The sequence below is a fragment of the Fopius arisanus genome, unplaced genomic scaffold (assembly GCF_000806365.1).
Source record: "Fopius arisanus strain USDA-PBARC FA_bdor unplaced genomic scaffold, ASM80636v1 scaffold00074, whole genome shotgun sequence".
Classification (NCBI taxonomy): Eukaryota; Metazoa; Arthropoda; class Insecta; order Hymenoptera; family Braconidae; genus Fopius; species Fopius arisanus.
The window spans coordinates 282872-308730 of NW_011887813.1; the positions used below are offsets into that span (position 1 = coordinate 282872).

General features: G+C 39.2%; 7 protein-coding genes across 10 annotated transcripts; 5 read left to right on the top strand and 2 right to left on the bottom strand.

Moving 5' to 3' along the window:
* Positions 1 to 1525: 1525 nt before the first annotated feature.
* LOC105269726 (GPN-loop GTPase 2) lies at positions 1526 to 4184 on the top strand. The gene is made up of 6 exons (XM_011310200.1): positions 1526 to 1910; positions 2113 to 2220; positions 2380 to 2690; positions 2898 to 3218; positions 3518 to 3713; positions 3921 to 4184. The coding sequence occupies exons 3-6, from the start codon at positions 2570 to 2572 to the stop codon at positions 4159 to 4161; spliced, it is 879 nt and encodes a 292-aa protein (XP_011308502.1). The 5' UTR covers positions 1526 to 1910; positions 2113 to 2220; positions 2380 to 2569; the 3' UTR covers positions 4162 to 4184.
* Positions 4185 to 4196: 12 nt separating this feature from the next.
* Positions 4197 to 5889, bottom strand: LOC105269727 (trafficking protein particle complex subunit 13). Its single transcript, XM_011310201.1, has 3 exons — positions 5559 to 5889; positions 5327 to 5495; positions 4197 to 5224 (listed from the first exon to the last, which is right to left on the bottom strand). Exons 1-3 carry the CDS (start codon positions 5599 to 5601, stop codon positions 4219 to 4221), a joined length of 1218 nt encoding a protein of 405 aa, XP_011308503.1. The 5' UTR covers positions 5602 to 5889; the 3' UTR covers positions 4197 to 4218.
* Positions 5890 to 6263: 374 nt separating this feature from the next.
* LOC105269729 (multiple inositol polyphosphate phosphatase 1) lies at positions 6264 to 10677 on the top strand. Of its 3 annotated transcripts, none has more exons than XM_011310203.1 (8): positions 6264 to 6465; positions 7067 to 7198; positions 7384 to 7574; positions 7777 to 7896; positions 8622 to 8757; positions 8817 to 9027; positions 9107 to 9313; positions 10233 to 10677. In XM_011310203.1, the coding sequence occupies exons 1-8, from the start codon at positions 6306 to 6308 to the stop codon at positions 10585 to 10587; spliced, it is 1512 nt and encodes a 503-aa protein (XP_011308505.1). In that variant the 5' UTR covers positions 6264 to 6305; the 3' UTR covers positions 10588 to 10677. The 3 variants fall into 3 exon arrangements, with proteins under 3 accessions (XP_011308505.1, XP_011308506.1, XP_011308507.1); XM_011310204.1 differs by lacking the exon at positions 6264 to 6465 and adding an exon at positions 6926 to 7004; XM_011310205.1 differs by lacking the exon at positions 6264 to 6465 and having other exon boundaries at positions 7084 to 7198; positions 7371 to 7574.
* A 294-nt stretch (positions 10678 to 10971) lies between these two features.
* On the top strand, positions 10972 to 13533 carry LOC105269728 (multiple inositol polyphosphate phosphatase 1-like). The gene is made up of 8 exons (XM_011310202.1): positions 10972 to 11097; positions 11423 to 11551; positions 11628 to 11821; positions 12040 to 12159; positions 12261 to 12396; positions 12520 to 12730; positions 12795 to 13004; positions 13185 to 13533. The coding sequence occupies exons 1-8, from the start codon at positions 10980 to 10982 to the stop codon at positions 13459 to 13461; spliced, it is 1395 nt and encodes a 464-aa protein (XP_011308504.1). The 5' UTR covers positions 10972 to 10979; the 3' UTR covers positions 13462 to 13533.
* An 81-nt stretch (positions 13534 to 13614) lies between these two features.
* LOC105269731 (DNA damage-regulated autophagy modulator protein 1) lies at positions 13615 to 17262 on the top strand. The gene is made up of 7 exons (XM_011310209.1): positions 13615 to 14020; positions 14097 to 14375; positions 14625 to 14746; positions 14904 to 15130; positions 15249 to 15387; positions 15471 to 15622; positions 15694 to 17262. The coding sequence occupies exons 2-7, from the start codon at positions 14293 to 14295 to the stop codon at positions 15778 to 15780; spliced, it is 810 nt and encodes a 269-aa protein (XP_011308511.1). The 5' UTR covers positions 13615 to 14020; positions 14097 to 14292; the 3' UTR covers positions 15781 to 17262.
* Positions 16910 to 18145, bottom strand: Taf12 (TATA-box binding protein associated factor 12). Of its 2 annotated transcripts, none has more exons than XM_011310207.1 (3): positions 17843 to 18145; positions 17582 to 17774; positions 16910 to 17384 (listed from the first exon to the last, which is right to left on the bottom strand). In XM_011310207.1, the coding sequence occupies exons 1-3, from the start codon at positions 18026 to 18028 to the stop codon at positions 17257 to 17259; spliced, it is 507 nt and encodes a 168-aa protein (XP_011308509.1). In that variant the 5' UTR covers positions 18029 to 18145; the 3' UTR covers positions 16910 to 17256. The 2 variants fall into 2 exon arrangements, with proteins under 2 accessions (XP_011308509.1, XP_011308510.1); XM_011310208.1 differs by having other exon boundaries at positions 17852 to 18140.
* Positions 18146 to 18213: 68 nt separating this feature from the next.
* On the top strand, positions 18214 to 25842 carry obe (obelus). Its single transcript, XM_011310210.1, has 4 exons — positions 18214 to 18417; positions 18500 to 18591; positions 18836 to 24880; positions 25663 to 25842. Exons 1-4 carry the CDS (start codon positions 18290 to 18292, stop codon positions 25749 to 25751), a joined length of 6354 nt encoding a protein of 2117 aa, XP_011308512.1. The 5' UTR covers positions 18214 to 18289; the 3' UTR covers positions 25752 to 25842.
* Positions 25843 to 25859: the final 17 nt, after the last annotated feature.

A 25859-nucleotide genomic window follows, 5' to 3' on the forward strand; every position in this document is an offset into this window, starting at 1 on the left:
CCTTCAAAATTTTTTCCTCTTTTTTTTCATTATTTTTTTATGCCAACTCCAGTGATTTTCGTGACCTCAAAACTTATCCCAAATTTTTATGTATTTTAGGTTAAAAAGATAAAATTTAAATAAAAGATGACGCTCGATAGATAGTCCACCCGGCCCTTAACTGAAATTTAGCCGACTGTAGAACGAGCGGAAGGGGGAAGCCACATCTTGTGGAATTTCAAATGTAAAAAATTATTCAATATATTGAAGATATCCTACAAATGAAAATATATTTTCGTAATGAGCGCGTTGTCTAATGGGCAACGTGCTTGGCTGGCATCCGGACGGCTAGGGTTCGATCCCACCATCATTTTTTTTTTTTTTTCAAAATAATTCCAATTTTTTTTTTGTAAATGGCTAATCAATGAAAATATCGTTTAAAAACTGAATACCTCCTTGACGTTCATGTTCACCTGGTACTTTTTCAAAAATCTAGAATTTTTCAATTTCTATATTTATACTTTTTTACTCGAGACTTTACTTACGCGTTACCCACTGTTGGTATTTCAGGGATCCGTATTATCGACCGTTGGTATTTCTCTGAAACTTGAAAATTCTAAATTTTTGAAAAAATATCGGGGAAACATCAACGTCGAGGAGGTATTCACTGAAATTGAAAAATTCTAAATTTTCGAAAAAGTATCAGGGGAACATGAGAATCGAGGAGGTATTCAGTTTTTAAACGATATTTCAATTGATTAGTCATTTACAAAAAAAAATAGGAATTATTTGAAATGAATAGTGCTGGAATCGAACTCAAGCCGTTCACGTGCCAGTCTAGCACGTTGCCGATTAGACAACGCGCTCATTATAAGAATATAGTTTCATTAGGAGTATATGTTTTGAAAAAGTATCGTTTCCAAAAATTTTGAATTTTTCAATTTCACTGGATATCCTTTCGATTTTCAAGTATTCAGTTTTTAAACGATATTTTCATTGATTAGCCATTTACAAAAAAAAAATTAAAATTATTTTGAAAAAAAAATGAATGATCTCGGGTCGAACCCTTGCCGTTCGTGTGCCAGCCGAGCACATTGCCCGTTAGATAACGCGCTCATTATAAAAGTGTAATTTCATTAGTAGTATATCTTCAATATATTGAATAATTTTTTCCATTTGAAATTCCACAAGATGTGGCTTCCCCCTTCCGCTAGTTCTACAGTCGGCTAAGTTTCAGTTAAACAAATAAAAAACAAAAAACATTCATACCGCAGAAAAAAAAATTCACCCCGTCGACTTGATGGACACCCCCAGCATTGTTTCGCCCTCCCTCTCTTGGGGTGCACTACTACCCTGCCGCTGGGGTTACTCAAACCCCCAGAACTGAGCCCCTACTTCAGTCAATCCTCTTTCGTCTCAAGGGCAAGAGAAATTTGTAAATCCAAGTGAAGATCTTGTTTCCATTTGAGCGATACGTAATTCCCGCCATTTACAAGCATTTGAGAATATTTTTTTTAATAAAAATAATTGAAACTCTTCCGAAGAAATGAATTATTGATTGATAAACGCTAGAAATTGTTTTCTAGAAGCATATGAAATTAAATAATAAAAATGATAATAGTTTCTTGAATAATAAAAAGTGCGGGAAATACGAAATGCGGTGTGTACGAATTTACCCGGAAATAAGAGTTTCCACGGAAACAACCGAAACGACTTTTTTATTCTAACCTGTAATTTATGTACAAACGAAATATCATTCAGTAGATGTAACAGTCACTATTGATTTCTAGTTATTGTTTCAATATATGTAATATATTAAATTATATTAACAATCATAAGTGCGCTGATATGCAGAAAAATCCGAATATTTCATGTGTTATTAATGCACAACCTCTGTGTCCTGAAATTGATATCGTCGTTAAAGTTTACCAGTACGGCAAAAAAACAATACAAATTATTTTTACAAATTCTGTACCCCAAATATGTATATTCATCCTTTTTATATATTTCTATATTAAGACATCGATCAATACCAAATCAATTCGTTTCAGATGATAAAAGTTCAAATGGCGATTTTATGTTCAAGTTTTAAAATGCAACTTTTATCCACCGATTATTTCTTGAATTTTTTAGGAATAAGATATTTATTGTTGCAACAAGCTACAAAAAATTCGGAGCACTAGTGTTAGTACGCCAAGGAGAACGTTTGAAAGAATTTGATACAGCAACTTACAACGCAACGTAAGAACAATTCGTAAATATTTTTTTATGTGATTCCTCAGAAAAACCAACTGAAGTGAAAAAAAAAAATGTAAATTAGAGTCACTGCGTTTTGAGATCTTGAGATGAACAATGAATCGGAGATTTTACTAAATTCAACACAAATTAATTTTTTTGCAGTGCACTTTTTGGAGCAGGATCAGACAAACAAGAAGAGAGTATCCTAGCAGCTGCTAAATACATAGCCCAATCCATTGACATTGATCGAAATCTTCTATTATCAATTGCCCTGTCAACCTACGACAAAAAAGTTCTGGACTCAGTGATAGCTGCAATAAAAAAATTCAAAACCTGGTGATCCCCTTGAAAAATGTCGCTGATCTTCGGACAATTGGTGATTGGCCCTCCTGGAAGTGGAAAGACAACTTATTGCAATGCAATGGGTAATTTTCTTCGAAAAATCGGGAGAAAAGTCGCCATCATTAACGTAGGTTCGTAAACCAATTGTAATTTCGTTTAACCATAACCAAAACGATTTAATTATAATACAAGTAAAAGGAAACAGAAAAAGATGTATTTATCACTCATGATGACTGAAATTTAACATGATGACTGAAAGTTAAATGAAAGTATTCGATTGAATAAATGCCGAATGAGAATTAAAAACGATTAATACTTTTTATTTCTGTTCATGTTAGATCCAGCGAATGAGAATATGGAGTATACAGCAGCTGTTGACATATCCGAACTCATAAAACACAACGAAGTAATGGACACATACCAGCTGGGCCCTAATGGAGCCCTGGTATACTGCATGGAATTTCTCGATAAAAATGTTGACTGGTTGATAAAAAAAGTTCTCACACTGAAGGATCATTACCTCATCTTCGACTGCCCGGGGCAAATAGAACTTTACACCCATCACAAATCAGTGGCTGCTATTGCTGAGAGGCTGGGCCAAAATTTAGTGAGACTTTGCAGTGTTCAACTCGTTGACTCTCATCACTGCAGCGACCCTGGTAAATAATTTCCTGATTCTCCACTAATTATGCAAAAATAGAAAATTTCCTTTATCTTTGCAGTATTTAAACGTACATTGGATTACAAAATAATAATTTATTTCACTTCAACAATTATAATTGCTCTCCTACTGCGAAATAAATAATCTCGTTGAGGGTTGAGGGTTTAAGAGATAAAATTGTTCATTGATCATGATTTAAAGAAAACAGACGTTCAGATACAGGCTGTGGCGTGTCAGATACTTGTAATATTCCTTCTCTAAAAAATATGGCATTTCATTGATTCAATTCGATTTTAGGAAAATATCTGTCATCTCTCGTGCTTTGTACTACTACAATGCTACAACTTGGTTTACCTCATGTTAATATTATGACAAAGCTGGATCAAATGAAAAAATTTCGTGATCGTTTGGCATTCAACATAGATTTTTATACTGAAGTGTTGGACTTGAATTTTTTACTCGATAAACTTGATGAGGATCCCATGACTGCCAAGTAAGTTTCTCCATTTTTTCGTTATCAATTGTGAATTTAGGAAATTTTTTTAGATTTTCGAGATTTAACATGTTATGAATGAAAATACATTCGAGTTTATAAAATTATCTTTAATATTTTTTTGTCAAGACAAATTGAAAAATGATTGAGGTCTCATTGTACTTTACTGATGATAAAAAGCCATTACTAATTACTATTTCTTTGCAGATACAAGAAACTGAATGCAGCATTGGTATCTCTGATCGAGGACTACAGTCTCGTGAGTTTTTTGCCACTTGATATTTCCAATCAGAGGCTTCTTCTCCAAGTAAAAAATGCAGTTGACAAAGCGAATGGCTACATTTTTGGTGGCAACGAGCCACAGGACGTGCAAACTCTACTAGCTTGTGCTGTCGGTGCTGTTAACGAAAGTGAACGAATGTCTACTCTAGATGCGTACTTCCAGTAATAAAATATTACACTCTTTCTGTATTCGTGTTCATAAATTATTTTGTTAATGTGTCATTCAACTGAGTTGCGATACAAAAACTTGCGCCAGGTCTTCATAATCGTACACACGTTTTAGAAAAGTGTCAACAAGTTTAAGCCCAGATATTGTAATTAAACCAGTTTGTAATGGAATGAGGCACAGAGGAATATCAGTGGAAGCTCCTGGTTTCAAAGATCCAATAGTTATGTCTGATATTCCGCACCAGGCGATTGAGCTATTAGACTCCAAATTGAGTAATAAATCCATACTCCTCTCCGATGTATTTATCACGTGGCACTTGAACTCCGTTATACTCTCGAGGAATACTTCTATCGGTATATCTCTTGCGGTAACTCTGAGATCTCCGTAATCAGGAGCCATTCTCTGAAGTTGACTAGTTTGCAGTCTTCCCCTTTCTCCCATATTACTCCTCCACACAATATCCAATTTCCCAATCTGCGTGGCATTGTGCATTATCTTAGGGTCCTTCAAAAGACTGGGTTGGGGTTTCAAGCAGTACAAATATTGTCTACTGCAATTTGGATCTAATACGTTAACACGCCCATATATGGACTCCCCCCGATCATTGCTGTTCAAAGTAGTTACTGCGAATAAAGATGAAGAAGATTCCAGTGCAACTTTCTCTAGGCAAATCGGTCCAACTGTGAGATTCTCTATTTGTGCTTCTACGTAAACCTCGTCGGACTCTGCATTGTAGAGTTTAGTTTTAACATCGAGGGGCTTCAATACTTGAAATTTGAAGAATTTCCTGAATGATTGGGGAATACTGCCAGCACCTGACGGCGTATAACTCACTTCGCACACTAGGATGTGAGTTCCAATTTCTTTCACCTCATGATGAATGACTTCGTCAATAGTACTGTCCGCTATCAATTCCCCAATATTTATATTTTTATTCGACAGGCGAATTGACTGAGTGCTCGTCTGCAGATCAGCCTTCACACTGATATTCTTCACCAGCTGATTACTCCCATTATGTACACAGAGGTAGCTCGAAAAAATTTCACCTAGATAAATATTTCTGTGTGGAATAATGAGATGCATTAATTCACGAAATTATCCAGAGATTTTGGAATCATCGCTGGGGATTTAATTAATTACTGATATCGAGCTATTGTCTCACCCAAAACTCTGAGGTAAAACCATGAATTGTCCAACTGCCAGGACCTCCATCCCCTGGAGAGCTGTGCAATCCTCTTTTAAGGCATTGTTCAAAGTATTACCAGGTAAATCAGCTGAGTCGCACGTCACAATAGCTGGAGTGGCGATCGTGGGTCTCGTCAGCCTCATCACTTGAAAGTAATTTAAAAAATGATTAAAAATTCATAATTTCAACTGAACAGACCCATTCTTACCCTTCAAAGACAACAGATGTTCACTCTTCAACTTTGGCTCCATTTTTGCAAAATAATATCTCACGTTGAATATCGACAAGTGACAGACTGGTTAGGAACCTGAATCGGTGGCATTTGTGCTACATTCCGGGCCTCTTCTCCACCTTTCCACGATTTCTCATTTTTTTTATCAAAATAAATGGTGAAAAACAGCCTGAGCCTCAGTACTTCGAATTTATTGAAGAAAAATTCACATTTTTACAGCAATCGCAGGTTTTACAATCACACGTACTTCGATTCCACTGGTGTCGACTTCGGAGAAGCTCGGGAAGTTACGCTGATGTTCGGACAAACCGGAGGTTTTCAAATGAGAAGAAAACCCGTGAATTTGTTTACATTTCAAAATCCTGGAGAAATATATATTAAAATCTCCCATTACTTGTCTTATTTCAATTGAATTCCAATTTCAGTGCAATTATAGTAACAACCAATCAAAACTTAATAATGTAGCGGTAATTTCAAACAGCAGCTACGGCAATTATTGCGGGGAATGTAATATCCGATGGTGAAGTATGAAAAAAAATTCGTCTGATTTATTATCTTTTATTGTTATTATTGTTAAAGTTTTATCTAACGTCCTCACCTCTGATAAGACCCATAACTCACATCTGTACGCAAAATGCATATTCAAGAGCAGGAAGCAATATGCCATTGGCATTCATTGACTCTTTCAAGCCACATTTGAAGGCGAACTCTGTTTCTTCAATCATGCGGATATTTTTATGCCTCATATTCCTTGCTACTCACTCTCTCCCTAAAGAACTGGATTATTGTTTCGCAAATGAAGAGGAACCGTATTTGTATTTTGGATCGAAAACGCCATACCGAATAGCGAGACCTCGAGAGACTAGTCACGGCTCAATACCAAGTAAATTTATATTTTATTTAAAAGTTTCTAATTATTTGTTTACGTCTCCCTGATTATTTCTCATTGAATTAAAATTTTTGAGGGACTTGGGCGATTTTTACTAATTAGATTAATTAGATTATTTTGGGTTGTTCATTTTAGGTGAGGAATTGATTAATTAATCATCTTCCGAAGTATGTGGGGTGTGCAATTCTTTGAGTAAATTAGTTATGCGGAATGTTTGTCGGGAAAATTACGTGTTTTGTGTGAAAAATTATCAATATTTATGGGATGATTACGGGTTTGCATTGATAAAAGTCATTCATTCAGGATTTTCCTCAACCATTACTTCAAAGGTTTTCATTGATAAGAACACCCCAATCAATCAAATCAAACTGAATTCATTACGTCCAAAATAGAACACCAATTCTGCAAAATGATTTCACAACTTCAAAATTCCAAAATGACGAAAGTAATTTCATTTATTCCCATTACACCACGATCCCCAAAAATTGTTTTTTACTCTCTTCCCTGGGGCATTCCTGACCCGATGAAATCAGGTGCAGCAAGTAGATATTCAAGGTCAACAATGAAAATAAATTGTAATTTTCTTAATGTACAGATTGTAAACCCGTTCAGATATGGATGTTGGCAAGACATGGAACTCGTTATCCCCAGAAAGGAGCTGTCCAGAGAATGGAGGAGTTACCAGAGATACGGGATCGAATAATCCGCAGTCATGAAGAATATGGAAGTGAGTACATAGACGTAAATTAATTTTTGAATAAATGTAAAATAAATGCTAAATTGTGAATAATTAAAATTTTTGATGGTTGAAAGCAAAAAAAAAATCGTATCTTCAAATCGAAGAGATTAGGATTGATTTTGAATTATTAGGACCAACTGAAAGGGGCAGTTTTTCACAGGAAATTATTTCAGGGGGACGATTGTGTCATGAGGACTTGAAGAAACTGAAGGAATGGTCTCCACACGATCAGATGACACTGGAATATGCGAGCAAACTTGCACCTGAAGGATGGAGAGAAGGCAATGAGCTAGGGAAACGCTTGAGGAATGCGTATCCAGATCTAATATCAGCAGCAAAAAATGTGAATTCAAAAAATTATACGGTAAATACGACTTGTCCTGAATTTCTTGAAAAAAAAATGCCCATTAAAATATCCTTGCCTAAAAATAGGAGCAGAACTTTCTTGTCATTAAACAGTTCCTCATTAAAAAATGATCAATATTCTAAAGAATGTCTCAGTAAATTGAAGTAAAATGTAAATTGGCATCTGTTATGCGAGTTCTCCCAAAGTTTTGGCACTCTAGTTTCGATCGATAAGAGGAGCACGCAGTGAATCCAGCATGATAGCACTGATGGAGGGATTGTTCGAGGATAAAGATGCTGTGGAGCCAGTCCCGACTCCAAGATCTGATGCTTTGTTAAGGGTGAATAAATTCAATTGAATCATCCTAAATAATTCTACATAATTTATCACCAAAATTGCCCCAGAGGAATTCTCTTGAAAATTCTATTGAATTAAATAAAGTAAAATAATAATAGAATAGAATAGAATAGAATACTTTATTTCCTTGATGTTACTTTTCTAGTTTTACATCTACACAGGCCACCTTCTCTCATCCAATAAGTTTCATTTTCTTACGTCTAATTTAGTTAACAGAGATAAAATAAGTAGCAAAGATCAATAATAAAACATGTCATATATATGTCTTCTATTCAGATTTTAGCTTTCGAATTCCAGCTCCTATGTTGTCTCATCACAGGCTGTGCCTTGCTTTCGTTTTCATCCTTTTCTGTCCTGATCCTCCCAGGTATTATTCACCATATTATTCGCCATTGTCCCTCAATACCTTCTCCATTCTATCCAACCTCAGACAGAGCCTTACGTCCATCTCCATTCTCAGGGCGTTTATCAGCTTCATTCTCCATCTTCTCGGGTCCAAGTCTCCTCTCCACCTTTTCCACCATTCTCTATCCTCTGTTGTCAGTCTTCTCATTACCAGCTCACAGCTAATGGCGTGTTCTAGTGATTCGCTCGTTTCTTTGCATGCCCGGGTAAAATAATAATAATTACCATGTTATTTATTTTATTTTATTGAATTTGATGCATATTTCACTGGATTTTGGAGTTTTAATGCATCGGATGTTCCAGGGAGATCAAAATTGTCGTCGATGGGCAGAAGAGAAAAAGGGAACGTATGAAGAACGCGATGGGTTCATCGATGGACGTGAATATCATCAGCTACAACAGAACGTCAGCAGAAGAATTGGCTTTGACGTATCACCAGGTGATTTCAATAAAATCGGAATAATCAACGGAGGATGGCATTTAATTTTTCTCTTTCAGAGACAATTCACAACATGCAAGATATCTGTCGATTCGAGACTGCCTGGAGTCGAGACGAATTATCGCCCTGGTGTGCAGTATTTAGTAAGGACGAGTGGAAAATCTTGGAATACATCGATGATCTTCAATATTATTACGCGTCAGGCTATGGACTCCAGATAAATTCACTGATCGGTTGCTTCCCACTGCAAGATCTCTTCAGCCATTTCAGGTGAGCTCAGTTGATGGATCAATTTTTTAAACCATTTTTTAGTTCTTTTGTGTCGTTTTTTCAATCTGGATTGTTGCAGAGACCTGGAGGATCCGCGGATGAAGACACCGAAGGGCGTTTTTTATTTGAGCACGTCCAGAATTTTGATGGATTTTCTGCATACCATTGATATTGCTAAAGACTCGGAACGTCTGCTGGCGAATAATTTTAGATACATGGCCAATAGGAAATGGAGAGTCTCTTTGATTTCTCCTTTCTTCTCCAATTTCGTCGCCGTTTTTCACAGGTGATTCACATTTATTTTGAAAACACTCTGGACGCTATAAAAATTAAAACTAAACTTGTCCACACATGTACACCCTTTCGGGCTTTTACATTTCCCACCCCCAGTTCCCCCTGTACCGCAATTACGCCGAAGGCCGAAGGGAAAACCTCATGGGAAAAAACCTTGGCCAGGTACAGTCGTCCCTTTCGAGACTACCGCTCGTACGATGAAAACCTGTGCAAGTTAGAGCGAATTTTATCTCTAAAAAACCCCTGGCATTTCCCCGACTGGGAATCGAACCCACGAATCTCATGTGCCAACCCCCTACGCTTTTTTTTTAGAGTTTCTTTGTTTTAATCCTTAGTATTACAGAAATTATAAGCTTTAAATTAACTCCTTGAAAAAAACATAGCTTTAGTGTATCATAGAGTGGTGACGAAGGTGGTCTGTTGAGGACATCTCGTTCATCATCAGTATAAGCCGGCTGCGGGCTAAAGGTGTGGGAGGTATCTTTGATTGGGTGAATAAGAATCGATGAGACGGTATTTCGCATAAGCGATGAACGTGGGGAAAAATTCGGCCCGTGTGGCACAAAAGAAAAACCACGAGACTTGAGTGGGAGTTAAGAGCTAGAGTAAACCTACTATGTACAACTATACACATGTGACGATTAAGGCTGCCGGGAGCAGCCATCCGTCTGCCATTCTTGGGCTAAGGCCTGGTGCAGTGGCGTTGGGGGACTGCAACGTTTCTGGGACCCCCTACGCTCTAACCGCATGACCACCGCACGTCGGTTATGGACGCTATAATTAAAATACAGTAATTAATAATATTAATAATAAATTGACTAACAAAATGTCTGTTTTTACATTTTTCGTGGATTTCAAGTCATTCATTTCTTACGATCATTTTAAATGATATTTTATTCGAATAATTGCAGATGCGAACATTCCGAGGTATCGAACAAAGTGACTTTTTATCTGAACGATGAACTCGTCATGTATGAAGGCTGCGAGGAGGGAATTTGTGATTGGGACTACTTGAAGAAAAAACTGGGAGGACGAGCCGTTCAATGCTCGGAAAATTGCCGGAAACGGGAAATTAACACCAAAAGAAATAACAAGACGTCATCTGAATACCGATTTTTCCTCCACATATTTTTATTGATAATTTTACAACTCCTTCTGGCAGCTGCGTTTCATCGGCGAATTATGGACTCTCTGCAGAGAATCACTCGATTCATCTCGTGGAAATTTGGGTTTAGGAAACTCATGCAAAATAATATCAAGTCCTAGTCCCCAAAATCTTGTATGCTTTCTTAAAAAATTTAATCTCAAACTGAAATTCATCAGATATTATTTTTTCATTCAATTTATTTTCAATTTATTAATGCAATATAAATAACATTTTAATCAGAAGTCTCGTAATTTTTTTCTAGTATTTATTTCCATTTGGATGATCTCTTTGTTGCCGGTGGAAACCGTCCATATATCATTAGGGCTATCTGTAATTATTGTAATTAACTCTATTGCCTTTTCCTGCGATAAGTCGAGAAAAAAAACAGGAAAAGGCAGGCCATAATTTAGTGAAGAAAATTTTGCATGCAATGAGAAGCGGATATGAATGAGACATGGGTTTCATGACAAATCGAATAATTGCGTACGTTTTCGTATCGATAAATTGGATAATGGCACGAGAAGTGGATTATTGTTTCATAAATGAGAGTGAACCGTATTTGAATTTTGGAGTTAAAACGCCTTATCGGTTTGCAAGCAGTGGGCAATTTCAGCGGGTGGTAATACCAAGTAAAATATTTTTCAAATCATCAAATTATCAATTTAAATTTTCAAATAGACGAATTTCAATAGAACTTATATTTCATTCCCACGATTAAAAAAAATTGGGATTTACGAATGATTGTGAAATATTTTATTTCATAAATTCTAGGATGTTTATTCAATATCATTTATCGATAACATTATTATTATTTATCATTTATCAATTGAGATTTACGAATGAATGAATGAATATGATTTCATATTATATAAATTTTAGAAAGATTATTTAATATTATTTGTCCATTTTATATTTTGAAATCCAAAAATTACGAACGATTTTATTATTATCAAGACTGTGAACCCGTTCAAGTCTGGATGCTAGGCCGACATGGGACGCGTTATCCTCAGGAAGGGGCTGTCCAAAGGCTTCAAGAACTTCACAAGATACGTTGGAAAATTTTGCATCACCACGAAAAAGGGAGTAAGTGAAAGATTAGCGAAAAGAAAAGTGTAGTAAAATGGAGGGATTAATTTTTATACAAAATATTCGTGGCAAGTGGGTCGATTGTGTAATGAAGATGTGGAGAACATCAGATTATGGCACCCCGACAAGCACTTGACAGAGGAACATGCAGCAAAAATCGCTGATGAAGGATTGCGAGAGGGTGAACAACTCGGAAAAAGACTCAAGGACGCATATCCAGAGCTTTTTCAACTTCCCGTTGAATACATCACCTCAAATAATTATACGGTATATTTTCAAAATTATTATTATCATTTCCACCACGAAATCCCATGAAATCGATTCAGTAAATTTGGTATAGAATTTTCCTAGAATGCAACTTCAGGTTTTTCATACGGAAATAATTAATTAAAATAGTTTATCCTTTTTAAATCCTCTCTGTTTTTCCAGACTGAAAAATAATCGCGTAATTAATTACTTGAATTTAATTAAATGTTGGGTTGCAGTTCAGGTCCATAAAGGCATCACGCAGTGTCCTGAGTCTGAAAGCTATGATGAAAGGTCTTTTTGGTGATGAATCAGCTGTCGAAGTCATGCAGAATCCGGGGAAAGATGTCCTGTTACGAGTAAGAATGAATTTTCTCAGAGTGCAATTGAAACTTTTTGCGTGCTGCATCTGCTCTTTTATTTACCCAGACTCTTCTGATTTTTTCGGTGGACAATGCAGCCTGACAGGAATTGTTATCGATGGTCACACGCTGACAGGAATGTCGAGGTCCAACGTGATAAATTTATTCAAGGTCCGGAGTATACAGAACTGCAGAGAAATGTCAGTCGACGACTTGGATTTCATGTGTCTCCCTGTGAGAATTAATTATCAAACTAATTATCAACACATTAATTATAATTTAATATTGCTTCTACAACTGAAATAATTCGAGTCATTGGTAATAATATTAATTAAACAAAATGATTTTACTATGCAGCAACAATTCACAACGTGCAGGACATGTGCCGATTCGAAACAGCTTGGAGTCCCAATAAATTATCATCCTGGTGTGCAGTATTCAGTAAAGAGGAATGGAAAATAATGGAGTACATCGATGATATCCAGTACTATTACTATTCAGGATATGGTACTGCATTGAATACTTTAATCGGTTGTTTTCCAGTGGAGGATCTCGTCAAGAATTTCCGGTAGAAGTTCTGTCTGAATTCCTCGAGGGGCTGAAAATTCTAACAATTAGTTTTTCCATTGCAGATCCACTGAGATTGCTGCACATCAAAAAGGCGTTAAAGCGGTCTTTTATATGAGTACTTCAAGGGTTTTAATGGATTTCCTTCACACCATAGGAATCTCAAAAGACACCGAACATTTGTTATGGAATAATTATGAACGAATGAAAAATCGCAAATGGAGAACTTCTCTGATTGCACCTTTTTTCGCTAATTTCATCGCTTCTTTCTACAGGTAAAAAATTAATTAAACACTTTAATAATTTTTGTAGCGAAAAAAATCATTTTCCCATTTCCTTGAAATAAAAAAAAATCCATTCCATAAATCGGAAAAAATCGACCTGAAAAACAAATTTTCTGATTGTGAATAATGAGTTAGAAATTGTTAATGTTTATATATTTTTGACGTCTACAGGTGCAGAGATTCTCCAAACAAAGTGACTTTCCATCTGAATGAAAAACTAGTAATGTATGAAGGCTGTGAAGAAGGTATTTGCGATTGGAATTACGTGAAGGGAAAATTAGAACGGGTAGCCTCGGATTGTGCAGAGAATTGTTTCTGGAGTAAGACAGCTGTTCCTGAAGATGCCGAAAGAATATTTCTGCTCATTATTGCGGTCTGTATTTTGATAATTGCCTGCCATCGTGGCATTGCACGCACTTTTTACAGATTAATCCAATTGAATTGGTAAAATTATAAACCCAAACAATAAACTAGATAATCCCCGTGGAATTTTGCTCAACGCAGATTTCACGTTTTTTTTTTTTTCATTTAAATGTTCAACCCCTTGTACGTCACAGCCCACGTGATATCGGCGCGCGCGCGCTTTTGGGGGTTCAAAAACTCTTCAAATACAGTTCACCACGCAGTGAACCCATTATCGAAATAATATTTACGAGAAACAACGCCTAAAGCCGCCCTCCACCTCACATTTCCACCCATAAAAAATAGAGAGATATCAGTGTAAAACAACTCGATAAATAAAAATAAAAATCCCTGAAGGATTTCCATTTCACACGAGGGTAAACTTCGAGGTTAAGGGTTTCACCAGTGAATAAATAATTCATCGGACCAGTTGTCTCCGTTATGACCTCGACAAATGAAAAACCGACTGTATCAATCCAAAGTCTAAATTTTCGCTGTTAATTTAGTTATATCTTCGCATATGAGTTGCGAACAAACATTGTGATAACACAATCTTGTTATCGCGATTACGTGGGTGAAAGGATCAGGAATGATTGCACTTTGAGGTACTAAATAATGGAATTATTACTGCTGTTGTTATTAATGTTGTGGAATTATTGGTGATGAGAATTTCTTTGACAGCCGCAGACATTCCGAGCCTTTGGATATCGTTTGGAGTGAATGATCGATGGATCAGTGGTGCAATTTTTTTCTGAATCATTCGGAAGGCCCTGAACGATTTGATGGCAGGTGTTTGACAGCAAGTAGTCGTCTTAGTACTCGTCAATAAGGGCTGCCAGTTACTGAGATCGTCTGGCTCTTCTGGTAATCAAGAATTATGGAGAAACCTGATGATTTCGTGAATCTACATTATCTCTCCATTTTTATGTTCTTGGCTCTTCCCATCACTGCTTTAATTTCGTGAGTGTCATCTGTTAGCGAAATTTATGAACGAAAAACGAAATGAAAATTAATGCCGTAAAAGATCACTTGGAAAAGTAATCGAGTGGATAATTGCATAATTGATAAATGAATCAATAGGAAAGGATAAGAATGATAAAGTCGCTAAAGAAAAATCGTATAATTAATTTTACGACTATTAATGCAATTTATGAAAGATGAATTCAACGAAAATTAATTCGCTACGTCTGATAATTAATTTTGTTTCAGGTACATAATAGCTGTTTCCCTTGGCCATGTGGAACCGGGATTCCCATATATTTCTGATGTAGGGGCCATCGCTCCGGAGAGTTGTATTTTCTCGCAACTCATGAACATGATGACAATCTTAAGTAATTATAATAATTCATTAACGAGCTGGTAAAGCCATTATTCAGGGATTTATTTGGAAGACGTTATTTAATTTAGAAAAGATCTTTATAACTTTTGCTTTGGTTTTCTTTTCTGAACAGCTGCATTTACATAAAAAATGAATGGCAATTTTTCCAGTGGCTGTCGTGGTGTACGTTCGATATGCCCAAGTGAAGGAAACAATCGCAATATCTCAAATGCCTAATTATTGGAATGTATTTAACAAATTCACTCTGGGAGTTGGATTAACAGCAACGGTGGGCGTCTCGTTGCTTGCTAATTTCCAAGTAACTTTAGTCTTCAGTGTTCATCTAGTTGGAGCTGTTTTCGCCTTCGTAGGATCTGGATTTTACCTGTGGTTGGAGGTACGTATTATCCATTTCATTATTAATCTCATTAATTAACTCGTTTGTAATAATCGTACAGAGAATTCGTATTTTTCCATCAATTTTTTGTGTTCTAAATAACTTTTTCTTCTTTCAGACAATTATATCTTACAAAATGCAACCATTCGGTCCATCGATTCCCATAATAATCCTGCGCTTGGCAGTATCCATAGGCTTCACCGTGTGCATATTCGGAGTATTCATCATCCCGATATTTGCGCTGAAGGCATTTCACGGTAATAATCAATTAATATGTTCGGCCATAAAAATTCTCATCACGACAGGGTAATGAATTTAATCTAAAAATTAAATTTACCAGGTAAAAATACCCTTCTGTGGCGATCAGAAGATGGTGGATGGGGATTACATGTGACCAGCGCAGTCTGCGAGTGGTTTTGTTTAATCTCTTTCTCCATTTACATATTAACCTTCACCAATGAATTCCGAGGGATCCAACTGAGTTGTCCAAAGGTAATGAATAAATTGAACTGAAACAAAAAATTATATTTGCTACTAAAATTATAAAATTTGTTCTGCCCCAGGTAATTCTGAAGACAGATTACATCAGGAAGACGTACCCCATCTTCACAAGCTTCTCAGCCTCCACAAGCCCCAGCCACAGCACCTGATCCCCCCCAGGACGTACTGGTTACGTCAGCCTTGTCTCCCCCTCAGAAACCCTGGCAATTGAGATTCACCAAAGTCCCTCCACCACCTCCGAGACCCTAGGCCTCCTGGATCCCACCCATACCTCCTCGTTGCCATTTCCCCCCCTAAAATACAGGACCTTCGATTCCTCCCTGACAGAGAGCCACAAGCACGCATTCACGCAACGCTACAGCAGATTCCGTGAATTTCCATCAACCGAATTGCCAGACACCCCGGAGTCATGTTCCTCTTATTCCCCAGCAAACAGCCACGAGGTCTACGGGGTATTCACCTCGGAGAGTCATAAAATCAATATTATTCTCCCCCCAGACATACCCTCGACTTACGAAATAGCAAATAGCCACAGCAACTACGAACTCTTCACCGATCACTTGATCACAACCAACAGTGAAACCAACAGAACAACTCTCAACGATCCAAAGGACATCAACACCTGTCCCACCAATTCCCCAAGTGTCATAATAAATGACAGTGCCTACGACATTGAGCAGTGCCTAATGGAGATTGAAGAGAGCCTATTGAATATTGAGCATAATTTAATTTACGTACACGATCTTGAGATTCCACAGTTCAATAATTTATTGCAATCAACGATTAATAGAAAATGCAGCGATGAATGGCCTTCGTACGTCTGTAAATCTAAAAGTATGATATTCAATGATGAACAAACATCATTATCCACCGATGACAGTGATGATGGAAATATTCATTTCATTGCCAGCCTTGATAATCTTCCAGCTAGACAATGTGCTAATAATAGTGATAATATTCCGAGTTTTAGGGATAACATAAATAAACCTGTTAATTTTAATTCTCATGGGAGTGGAAGAAAGAGTGAAGAGGGAAGGAGAAACTTTCACCGGAGGAGAAAAAATTCCCTGGACATGGGAACATTCAAGAGACGACGAAAGACTTCCCTCGAGCATTGTTATTTTTCTAAGAGCTCTGGAGCCAGTGGGGAGTACAGGAAAGCTTCATCTCATGGTGCTTTAGAGATATCCGCTAGAGAAAATAATAAGAAAAAAATCAGTTGTACGAGTATTAAATCAAATGATTGTATTTTCAATGAAATTAATGAGAGAGCTAGGGACTGTCGGCGTAAATTTGATAGTATTTGTACAGCGAGGGATAATGTTGATTGTATTAGTGGTAAAATTGATGAATCGACAGGGAAGGATAAGAATTATACCAGGAGTAATTCATTGCCTAAAGATAATGCACTTGTACCGGGCAAATTAATATCTCTGTCGTTTTCACTTCTGCTGGCAGCTTTGCTTCAGGCTGTCAGGTGTCTCGCTGATATTGTTGAGGACACTTTTCGATCAGTTGCACTCGATAAATACGCTTTACACGATTAATTGTTGATAATTTGAGGTGTCTTATTCTTATTTATGGAAACATCGTTATTAATAAAAGGAGAAATTGTTTTTGATGAGCTAGTATTTTTTAATGGACTTTCTTATTAAGGCGAGACGTTGTTTGTGGGCTTCCGTCACTGTCGCACGCTTGTAAGGGCGAACCTCGTCGGTGCCAAATCCTGGAATCCACATGTTCCAATTTCGCTCTGGGAAATTCAGATAAACATTATTATTTTCTTAAAAAAATTGCAGAGTTGATCAATTTCCAAATTTTTATGGAATAATTCTTTGCAAAAATTGTCGGAGAAAAAAAATTCTTCAGACAAAAAAGACAAAAAATGTTCATAACATTTCCTCATAAAAATCAATGTCAGAAAAATCAAAAACTATTGCCGAGTCTCACCTAAATGCAGCTGTACATCCTTGACCTCCACAGTATTGGCATGTCGATGTTTGGCAAGTAAACAAGCAGCATTGACAGTTGTTTCCACAAAATCATCAGCAAGCTGCAGCAGCATCTCCTCAACTTCCTCATCCAACTGCTCAGTTGGATCAACCTCTCTGACCAGCTCCTGGAGTCTGGTCTTCGTCAGGAACTAGAAACCGAAAATAAAACCTCAGTTCTCACCCCCTCTCTTACCAAATAAATTCTACAAAATTATACTTCTGGTACATCAGGAGTAGATGATAACTGTTGATTCTGTTTGTGTGGTGTGGTATGAGCATTTTGTAGTTGATTTTGTTGACTGGTCTCTGGCAAATTCGTCTGCATGGTCATTGGGGACTGATTGTTGGGCCCCACAGATTGTAAATTACCCAGCGATGGATTGTCCTGACTTCCCTGGGACATTTTCACTGATTTTTATCAATGGATATTATCCACTAACTCAATTCCCTCTCAGAGCTCTCAGACCACTTGATGATAAACATAAATAAACAATATTTGAGGTTAGAAATTTGAGTTTCTGTCCATTGGCTAGATGACAGCTGATCAGAACCAATGAGAATGAGTGATTGTCACTCGTGGGAAAAACGCCAGTCGTACACCGGCTGTTGAATCAATCCCCTCTATTATTTAAATACAACGGTTTATTTATTTAATTGATTTAATATGCGTAAGGTACCGAGGATAACGAGATCCTTGCGATCATTCACTACTTTGGATAGACAGGATAGACTTGTTGCTGATGCCAATGATCTTGCCGCTAAGGAAGTCGAGGTGCAAAATCATCGCAAGGGGTAACCTTATTTTTTAATTACTTTATTTCATGATTTATTTCATTAATTCGTCATGAAAAATTAATTGGTAATGTTTTTGCAGAGAAAATGAGTGGCAGGTACTCTGTAAGGGATTTCCTGCGGATGTTCAAGAACGATTGTCAGAAGTGCATCAGCTGGTTGGAATGTGCTGCAGTGAGTTGTCAGATTATTTGAATAAAATTAATTTATCGGTCTGAAGGATTCTCTACAGATGCTCTCCTCGATTTCAAGGTCAGGGCAGGATTTTCTATGGGTATCCCGAGGGATTTTGTCGTTGCTATTGAATTTTGAGATAATTCTAAGAGAATTCATGGTTGCACAAGTGATTGCAATCTGATATGCCATTTAACTCTCACTCATTCCACAACGGCTTTATTACCGAAGTCTCATTTTTCAGATGACCTGTGTTCCAATACATCGACAATTATCGATCAGCTCTCCCTTGACATCGTTCGTCACCTGATAGTCCTGAAGGGCTCCGCATCAACCAAGGACTTCCTGAAAATAAAAGATCTTCTGGGAACGGCAGATGTAAAAGCAGTTCGAAAGATACTGGACGCAGTGTCGCTGATCCAGTGTATCCTCACAGAGGAGGAGCTATCCCTCTTCGATCCTCTGGCCGAGGACTCCCTGAAAGCAAAAGCCTTTGGCTCAGAAATTCCCTACAATCCAATGACTCGTTGTTCCACAGAGGAGACACTCCTGCTCTCCAATATGAGCCAAGCTGCCTCGATAACTGCACCGACGAAATTCACAATGATCTACAGAGGTGATCAGCCGAAAACCAACGATTTTCACCAGAAAGACTTCCTCAGGTACCTGAATGACTCCCACAAGAGTTACTCAACGGCGACGTTCGAGCAATTTTGCTCGATGATCGAGAGTTGCCTAAAGAACTCTAAGACGAATGCCCAGGGAGAGCTGTACGATCTCCTGGGGTATGACCAACTGGATTTCATCAGTTACATTCTGAAGCACCGAGAGAAGGTAGAGAAATTCTTCACCACCCAGAAGCAGCTGTCGAAGATCGGTGGACCTGTGAAAACTGAAAAGCGTCCGCAGTTCGGTTGCCAGGTGATAGTCCAGTCGAAGAAGGAGAAAGAGCTCATGAAGCAAGTGAGAAAAGAGGAGAAGAAGTACTTAAAGGCCTCCAACAAGTTCGAGCAGAACGGCGATACATCTGACGACGACTTCGACCCCTTGATTCTGAGACTAAAACGCCAGCAGGCTCTTCAAGCCACCCAGGCACCAATTCTAGCTCCAGTCAAGCAGAAATTCCTCGCAGTGACGAGCAACACTGAGAAATACCCATTTGTATTCGACTGCCAGAAGGACTCCAAGACAATTCCAGGCTTTATCTCCGGGCAAAAGCTCATTCTTCCTGAGAATGTCATGAGAAAAGACTCGTCTCTCTGTGAAGAGGTGCAGATTCCAGTCTCCAGTACTGACCTAAACTTCTCCTACACTCCAATAAAGATCTCCAGTCTTGACGAGATTGGGCAGATGGCATTTGCAGGAGTGAAGGAGCTCAACAGAATCCAGTCGACGGTTTTTAATGCAGCTTACAACAGTGGGGAGAATCTTCTGATTTGTGCACCCACTGGAGCTGGAAAAACTAATGTTGCTCTTCTCTCAGTACTCCACCAGCTGAAGCTACACCTGGAGAATGGAGTTCTGAGAATAAATGAATTCAAGATCGTTTATATTGCCCCGATGAAGGCCCTGGCAGCAGAGATGACGGCTAGCTTCAACAAACGTCTTGGATGCCTCGGGGTAAATGTCAGAGAATTGACTGGAGACATGCAGTTGACGAAGACTGAGCTACAGCAGACCCAGATGATTGTGACAACTCCAGAGAAGTGGGACGTAGTGACGAGGAAGGGCACTGGGGACATCGCCCTCACGAGCATCGTCAAACTCCTGATTATCGACGAGGTTCACCTACTCCATGGGGACAGGGGACCAGTTGTCGAGGCACTCGTCGCGAGGACATTGAGACAGGTTGAGTCCTCCCAGAGGATGATAAGAATCGTTGGACTGTCAGCGACTCTCCCAAATTACGTCGACGTTGCCAGATTTCTCAGGGTGAACCCCAGAAAAGGTCTCTTCTACTTTGACCACAGATTTCGTCCAGTTCCTCTCAGTCAGACCTTCATCGGAATCAAGTCCATAAAACCAATGCAACAGATTCAGGATATGGATCTTGTTTGCTATCAGCAGGTGGTGGATATGGTGAGAAAGGGTCATCAGGTGATGGTGTTCGTGCACGCGAGGAATGCCACTGTTAGAACAGCAACAAAAATCAAGGAACTTGCCCAGCAGAATGACACAATTAAGATTTTTAAGCCAGATTCCGACTCAAAGCTGACGCAGAAGGCCTTCACAGGGTCCAGGAATAAATCCCTGGGGGAATTATTCAGTTATGGGTTCTCGGTGCATCATGCAGGAATGCTGAGATCCGACAGGAATATGGTGGAAAAGGCATTTCGTCAGGGCTCGATAAAAGTTCTAGTCTGCACATCTACCCTTGCCTGGGGTGTAAATCTCCCTGCACATGCAGTAATAATCAAAGGGACTGAGATCTATGACTCCAAACACGGTTCATTCATTGACCTGGGGATTCTGGACGTTCTCCAGATATTTGGACGTGCAGGTAGACCCCAGTTCGATACCTCTGGACACGCTGTCATCATCACGTCCCACAATAAACTGTCTCATTACCTCTCGCTACTGACTAATCAATTCCCCATCGAGAGCAGTTTCATTACTTATCTCCCTGACAATCTGAATGCAGAGATAGCTCTGGGGACGATATCAAATGTCGAGGAGGCTGTGGAGTGGCTGGGGTACACTTACTTATTCGTCAGAATGAAGTTGAATCCCATTCCCTATGGGATGCTCTATCAGGACGTCCTTGACGATCCAAATCTCGATAAAAAACGAAGACAACTCATTGATACTGCTGCCAAACACTTGGACAAGGCCAAGATGATCAGGTACAATTCAAGAACTGGGGACATGAGTTCAACTGATCTAGGCAGAACTTCCAGCCATTTCTATCTGAAGTACGATACAGTGGAAATATTTAATGAGCTCAGCAAGCCTATTATGACAGAGGCTGAGATCCTTGCGATGTTATCTCGAGCGCAAGAGTTCGAGCAGCTCAAGGTCCGAGATGACGAGATGCAGGAGCTCGATGACCTCACCAAGGAGTACTGCGAGCTGGTGGCTCAAGGAGGAGCTGAAAATATTCATGGAAAAGTCAATATTCTCATACAGACGTATTTGTCTAGAGGAAGGGTCTCTGGATTCTCTCTCATCTCAGATCAAGCCTACATCATTCAGAACGCTTTAAGGATCTCTCGAGCTCTATTCGATGTTATGCTGAGGAAGAACAACGCGATAATGGCTTCGAGAGTTCTAAATATTGCCAAGATGTTGGAGGCTCAGCAGTGGGACATGGTCACTCCCCTGAGGCAATTTTTCTGTCTGGGTCCTGAGATCATTCAGAAGATCGAGGATAGACAGCTGACTATTCCCAGGCTAAATGACATGAGTGTCCGGGAGATTGGGGATTATTTGAGGAATCAGAAGTTGGCGGCTCTTGTGAAAAAATGCTGCAGTGAATTTCCCTCGATTGAACTCGACGCATTCATTCAGCCCATCACGAGAACAGTTCTGAGGATTAAATTGAGATTGAAGTCCACTTTCAGGTGGAATGATTCAGTGCACGGTAAGAGCTCCGAGGCATTCTGGATCTGGATCGAGGACACTGACACTAATTATATTTATCATCATGAGTACTTCCTATTGACGAAGAAAATGGTGATCAGTGGAGATGAGCAGGATCTCGTGATGACGATTCCTCTTCCAGAGCCACATCCCACTCAGTACATTGTCAAGGCAATCAGCGATCGTTGGTTGGGCTGTGAGCAGCTGCTCCCTCTGAATCCCCAGGACTTGGTTCTTCCAGATACTCATCCTCCACACACAGATCTCCTGGAGCTCCAGCCCCTGCCTGTGTCATGCCTGAGGATGCCTGCCTTCGAGAAATTGTACAACTTTACACATTTCAATCCAATTCAGACACAGATATTCCACTGCCTCTATCACACAGACAACAATGTCCTGCTGGGTGCTCCCACAGGATCCGGAAAGACAATAGCAGCTGAGATCGCTATGTTCAGGGTGTTCAGGGAGTATCCAGAGAGAAAGGTCGTGTATATAGCACCACTGAAGGCTCTGGTTCGTGAGAGGATGAGGGACTGGAGAATTCGTCTCGAGGAGAAGATCAAGAAGAGAGTTGTGGAGTTGACTGGTGATGTTACACCAGACATCAGGCAGATTGCCAAGGCTGATGTCATCGTAACGACTCCAGAGAAGTGGGATGGCATCAGCAGAAGCTGGCAGACGAGGAATTACGTTAAAAAAGTTGCTTTAATCATCATCGACGAGATCCATCTATTGGGGGAGGACAGGGGACCAGTCCTCGAGGTAATTGTCTCGAGAACAAATTTCATTGCTTCACACACTGAGAAAACTCTCAGGATTATTGGCCTCTCGACAGCTCTGGCAAATGCTGTGGATCTTGCCAACTGGTTGAACATCGAAAAAACAGGACTTTACAATTTCAGACCCTCAGTAAGACCTGTTCCCCTCGAGGTGCACATCAGTGGCTTTCCTGGCAAGCACTATTGCCCCAGAATGGCAACCATGAATCGTCCGACCTTTCAAGCAATCAGACAGCACGCCCCAGCCAGTCCGTCGTTGGTATTTGTATCCTCCAGAAGACAAACCAGACTGACAGCTCTCGACCTCATAGCTTTTCTTGCTGCTGAGGACAATCCCAAGCAGTGGCTCCACATGCCTGACGTTGAGATGGATAATATCCTGGTGAATATCAAGGACGTTAACCTGAAGCTGACTCTGGCCTTTGGAATTGGTTTACATCATGCTGGACTCCAGGATAAGGATCGACAGACTGTTGAGGAGTTATTCGTTAACAACAAGATTCAAGTGTTGATTACAACAGCAACTCTAGCGTGGGGTGTGAATTTCCCTGCACATCTCGTGGTGATCAAGGGAACAGAGTATTACGATGGAAAGACTAAGAGGTACGTTGATATGCCCATCACTGATGTTCTCCAGATGATGGGAAGAGCTGGGAGACCCCAGTTCGATGACTCTGGAGTGGCTGTTGTTCTCGTTCACGATATCAAGAAGAATTTCTACAAGAAATTCCTATATGAGCCTTTCCCTGTGGAATCGAGTCTTCTGGAGGTTCTTCCTGATCACATCAATGCTGAAATCGTCGCTGGAACGATCGCCTCGAAGCAGCAATTCCTGGATTACCTCACGTGGACGTATTTCTTCAGGAGATTGATGAAAAATCCACAGTATTATAACTTGCCTGGGCTGGAACCTGCGAGGATCAATCAGTATCTGTCTACTCTCGTTGATGGGACTTTAGTGGTTTTAACAGAGTCCCAGTGCGTGGCTTATGAAGAGGAAGATCAGAGTCTCGGGCCACTGCCACTTGGCAGAATTGCTTCGTACTATTACCTTTCACATCAGACAATCAGGCACTTCAGTAAAGAGTTGAAGGATAATCTGGGACTGGTTGAGTGCCTGAAGATCCTCTGCAATGCTCATGAATACAGTGAACTCCCTGTGAGGCATAATGAGGATCTTATTAATGAGGAGCTGTCCAAGAAGTGCAGATACCCTGGGGAGGCCTTTGACTCTCCAAATACAAAGGCTTTTCTGCTCTTTCAGTGTCACTTCTCCAGGACAAATCTACCATGCACTGATTACACGACTGACTTGAAATCTATTTTGGATCAGGCCATCAGAATTTTACAAGCTATGATTGATATTGTTGCTGAGAGGGGCTGGCTATCCAGTACTCTAAGAATCATGCAGCTGCTGCAGATGATTATCCAGGCTCGGTGGATCGATGAATCAGCTCTGCTCACACTGCCACACGTGGAGAGAGATAGATTGAGAGTTTTTGACAGATTGCCAAGGGCACTGCCATTTTTTTGTGCTGCTGCTACCAATAATGAGAGAGGGATCCAGAAGGCCTTGAGGGAGGAATTCAAGGAGCACGAGGTTGGGGAGATCCTCCAGGTCGCCAGAGCAATGCCTGTGGTTCATGTCAGGTTGAGTCTTCAGGGTGATGATGACGAGGTGCAGGAAATTGAGCTGGGGGAGAAAGGGAAGGAGTGTCTGCTGGTGCATGCCAGTGGGGAATACACGTTGTTGATCGAACTGAGGAGAAGCAATAGTGGATCTAGGGTCCACAGTCCCAAGTTCCTCAAGGAAAAGGGTGAGGGCTGGTTTGTTGTTGCTGGAGATGTGAGGGGAAATGAAGTCTGGGCGATGAAGAGGACTCCAGGACAGGGGAGGACTCAACTCCAGTTCACAGCTCCACAGTTTCCAGGTAATTCTTTTACTTTGAATTAAAAGAAAAATATTGAGCAACCGCTAAATATTATATTTTCATGCTCCCCTGATATTTTTTTAAAAATTTAGAATTTCTAAATTTCAGTGAATACCTCCTCGATTTTCATACTCCCCTGATACTTTTTTGAAAATTTCGAATTTTTCAATTTCAGCAAATACCTCCTCGATTTTCATGCTCCCCTGATACTTTTTTGACAATTTCGAATTTTCAAATTTCCGTGAATACCTGCTCGATTTTCATGCTCTCCTGATACTTTTTTGAATAATTTCCAATTTTTCCATTTCAGTGAGTACCTCCTCGATTTTCATGCTCTCCTGATACTTTTTTTAAATTTCGAATTTTTCAATTTCAGCAAATACCTCCTTGACTTTCATGCTCCCCTGATACTTTTTTGAAAATTTCGAATTTTTCCATTTCAGTGAATACCCCCTCGATTTTTATGTTCCCCTGATACTTTTTTGAATAATTTGCAATTTTTCCATTTCAGTGAGTACCTCCTCGATTTTCATGCTCTCCTGATACTTTTTTGAAAATTTCGAATTTTTCCATTTCAGTGAATACCTCCTCCATTTTTATGTTCCCCTGATACTTTTTTGAAAAATTTCCAATCTTTCCATTTCAGTGAGTACCTCCTCGATTTTTATGCTCCCCTGATACTTTTTTGAAAATTTCGAAGTTTCAAATTTCAGTGCGGAGCGCGCCATATACGCTAGTTGAAAAAAAACAGAGTAATCACAGTGTAAATTTAATCATTCCAGGGAAAACTCGTTTAACATTCTACCTAATATCGGATTCTTACATTGGTCTGGACCAGCAGTACGACATCCCAATCAACGTAACAACATGAAGCACAAATTTCCTTGTGTTTTTTCACGTTAATTAAATGCATAAATGTAATATAAATAAAGCAGATCATTTATACTCGTTTTGTTGATAAACAGTGGGAATTTCAATT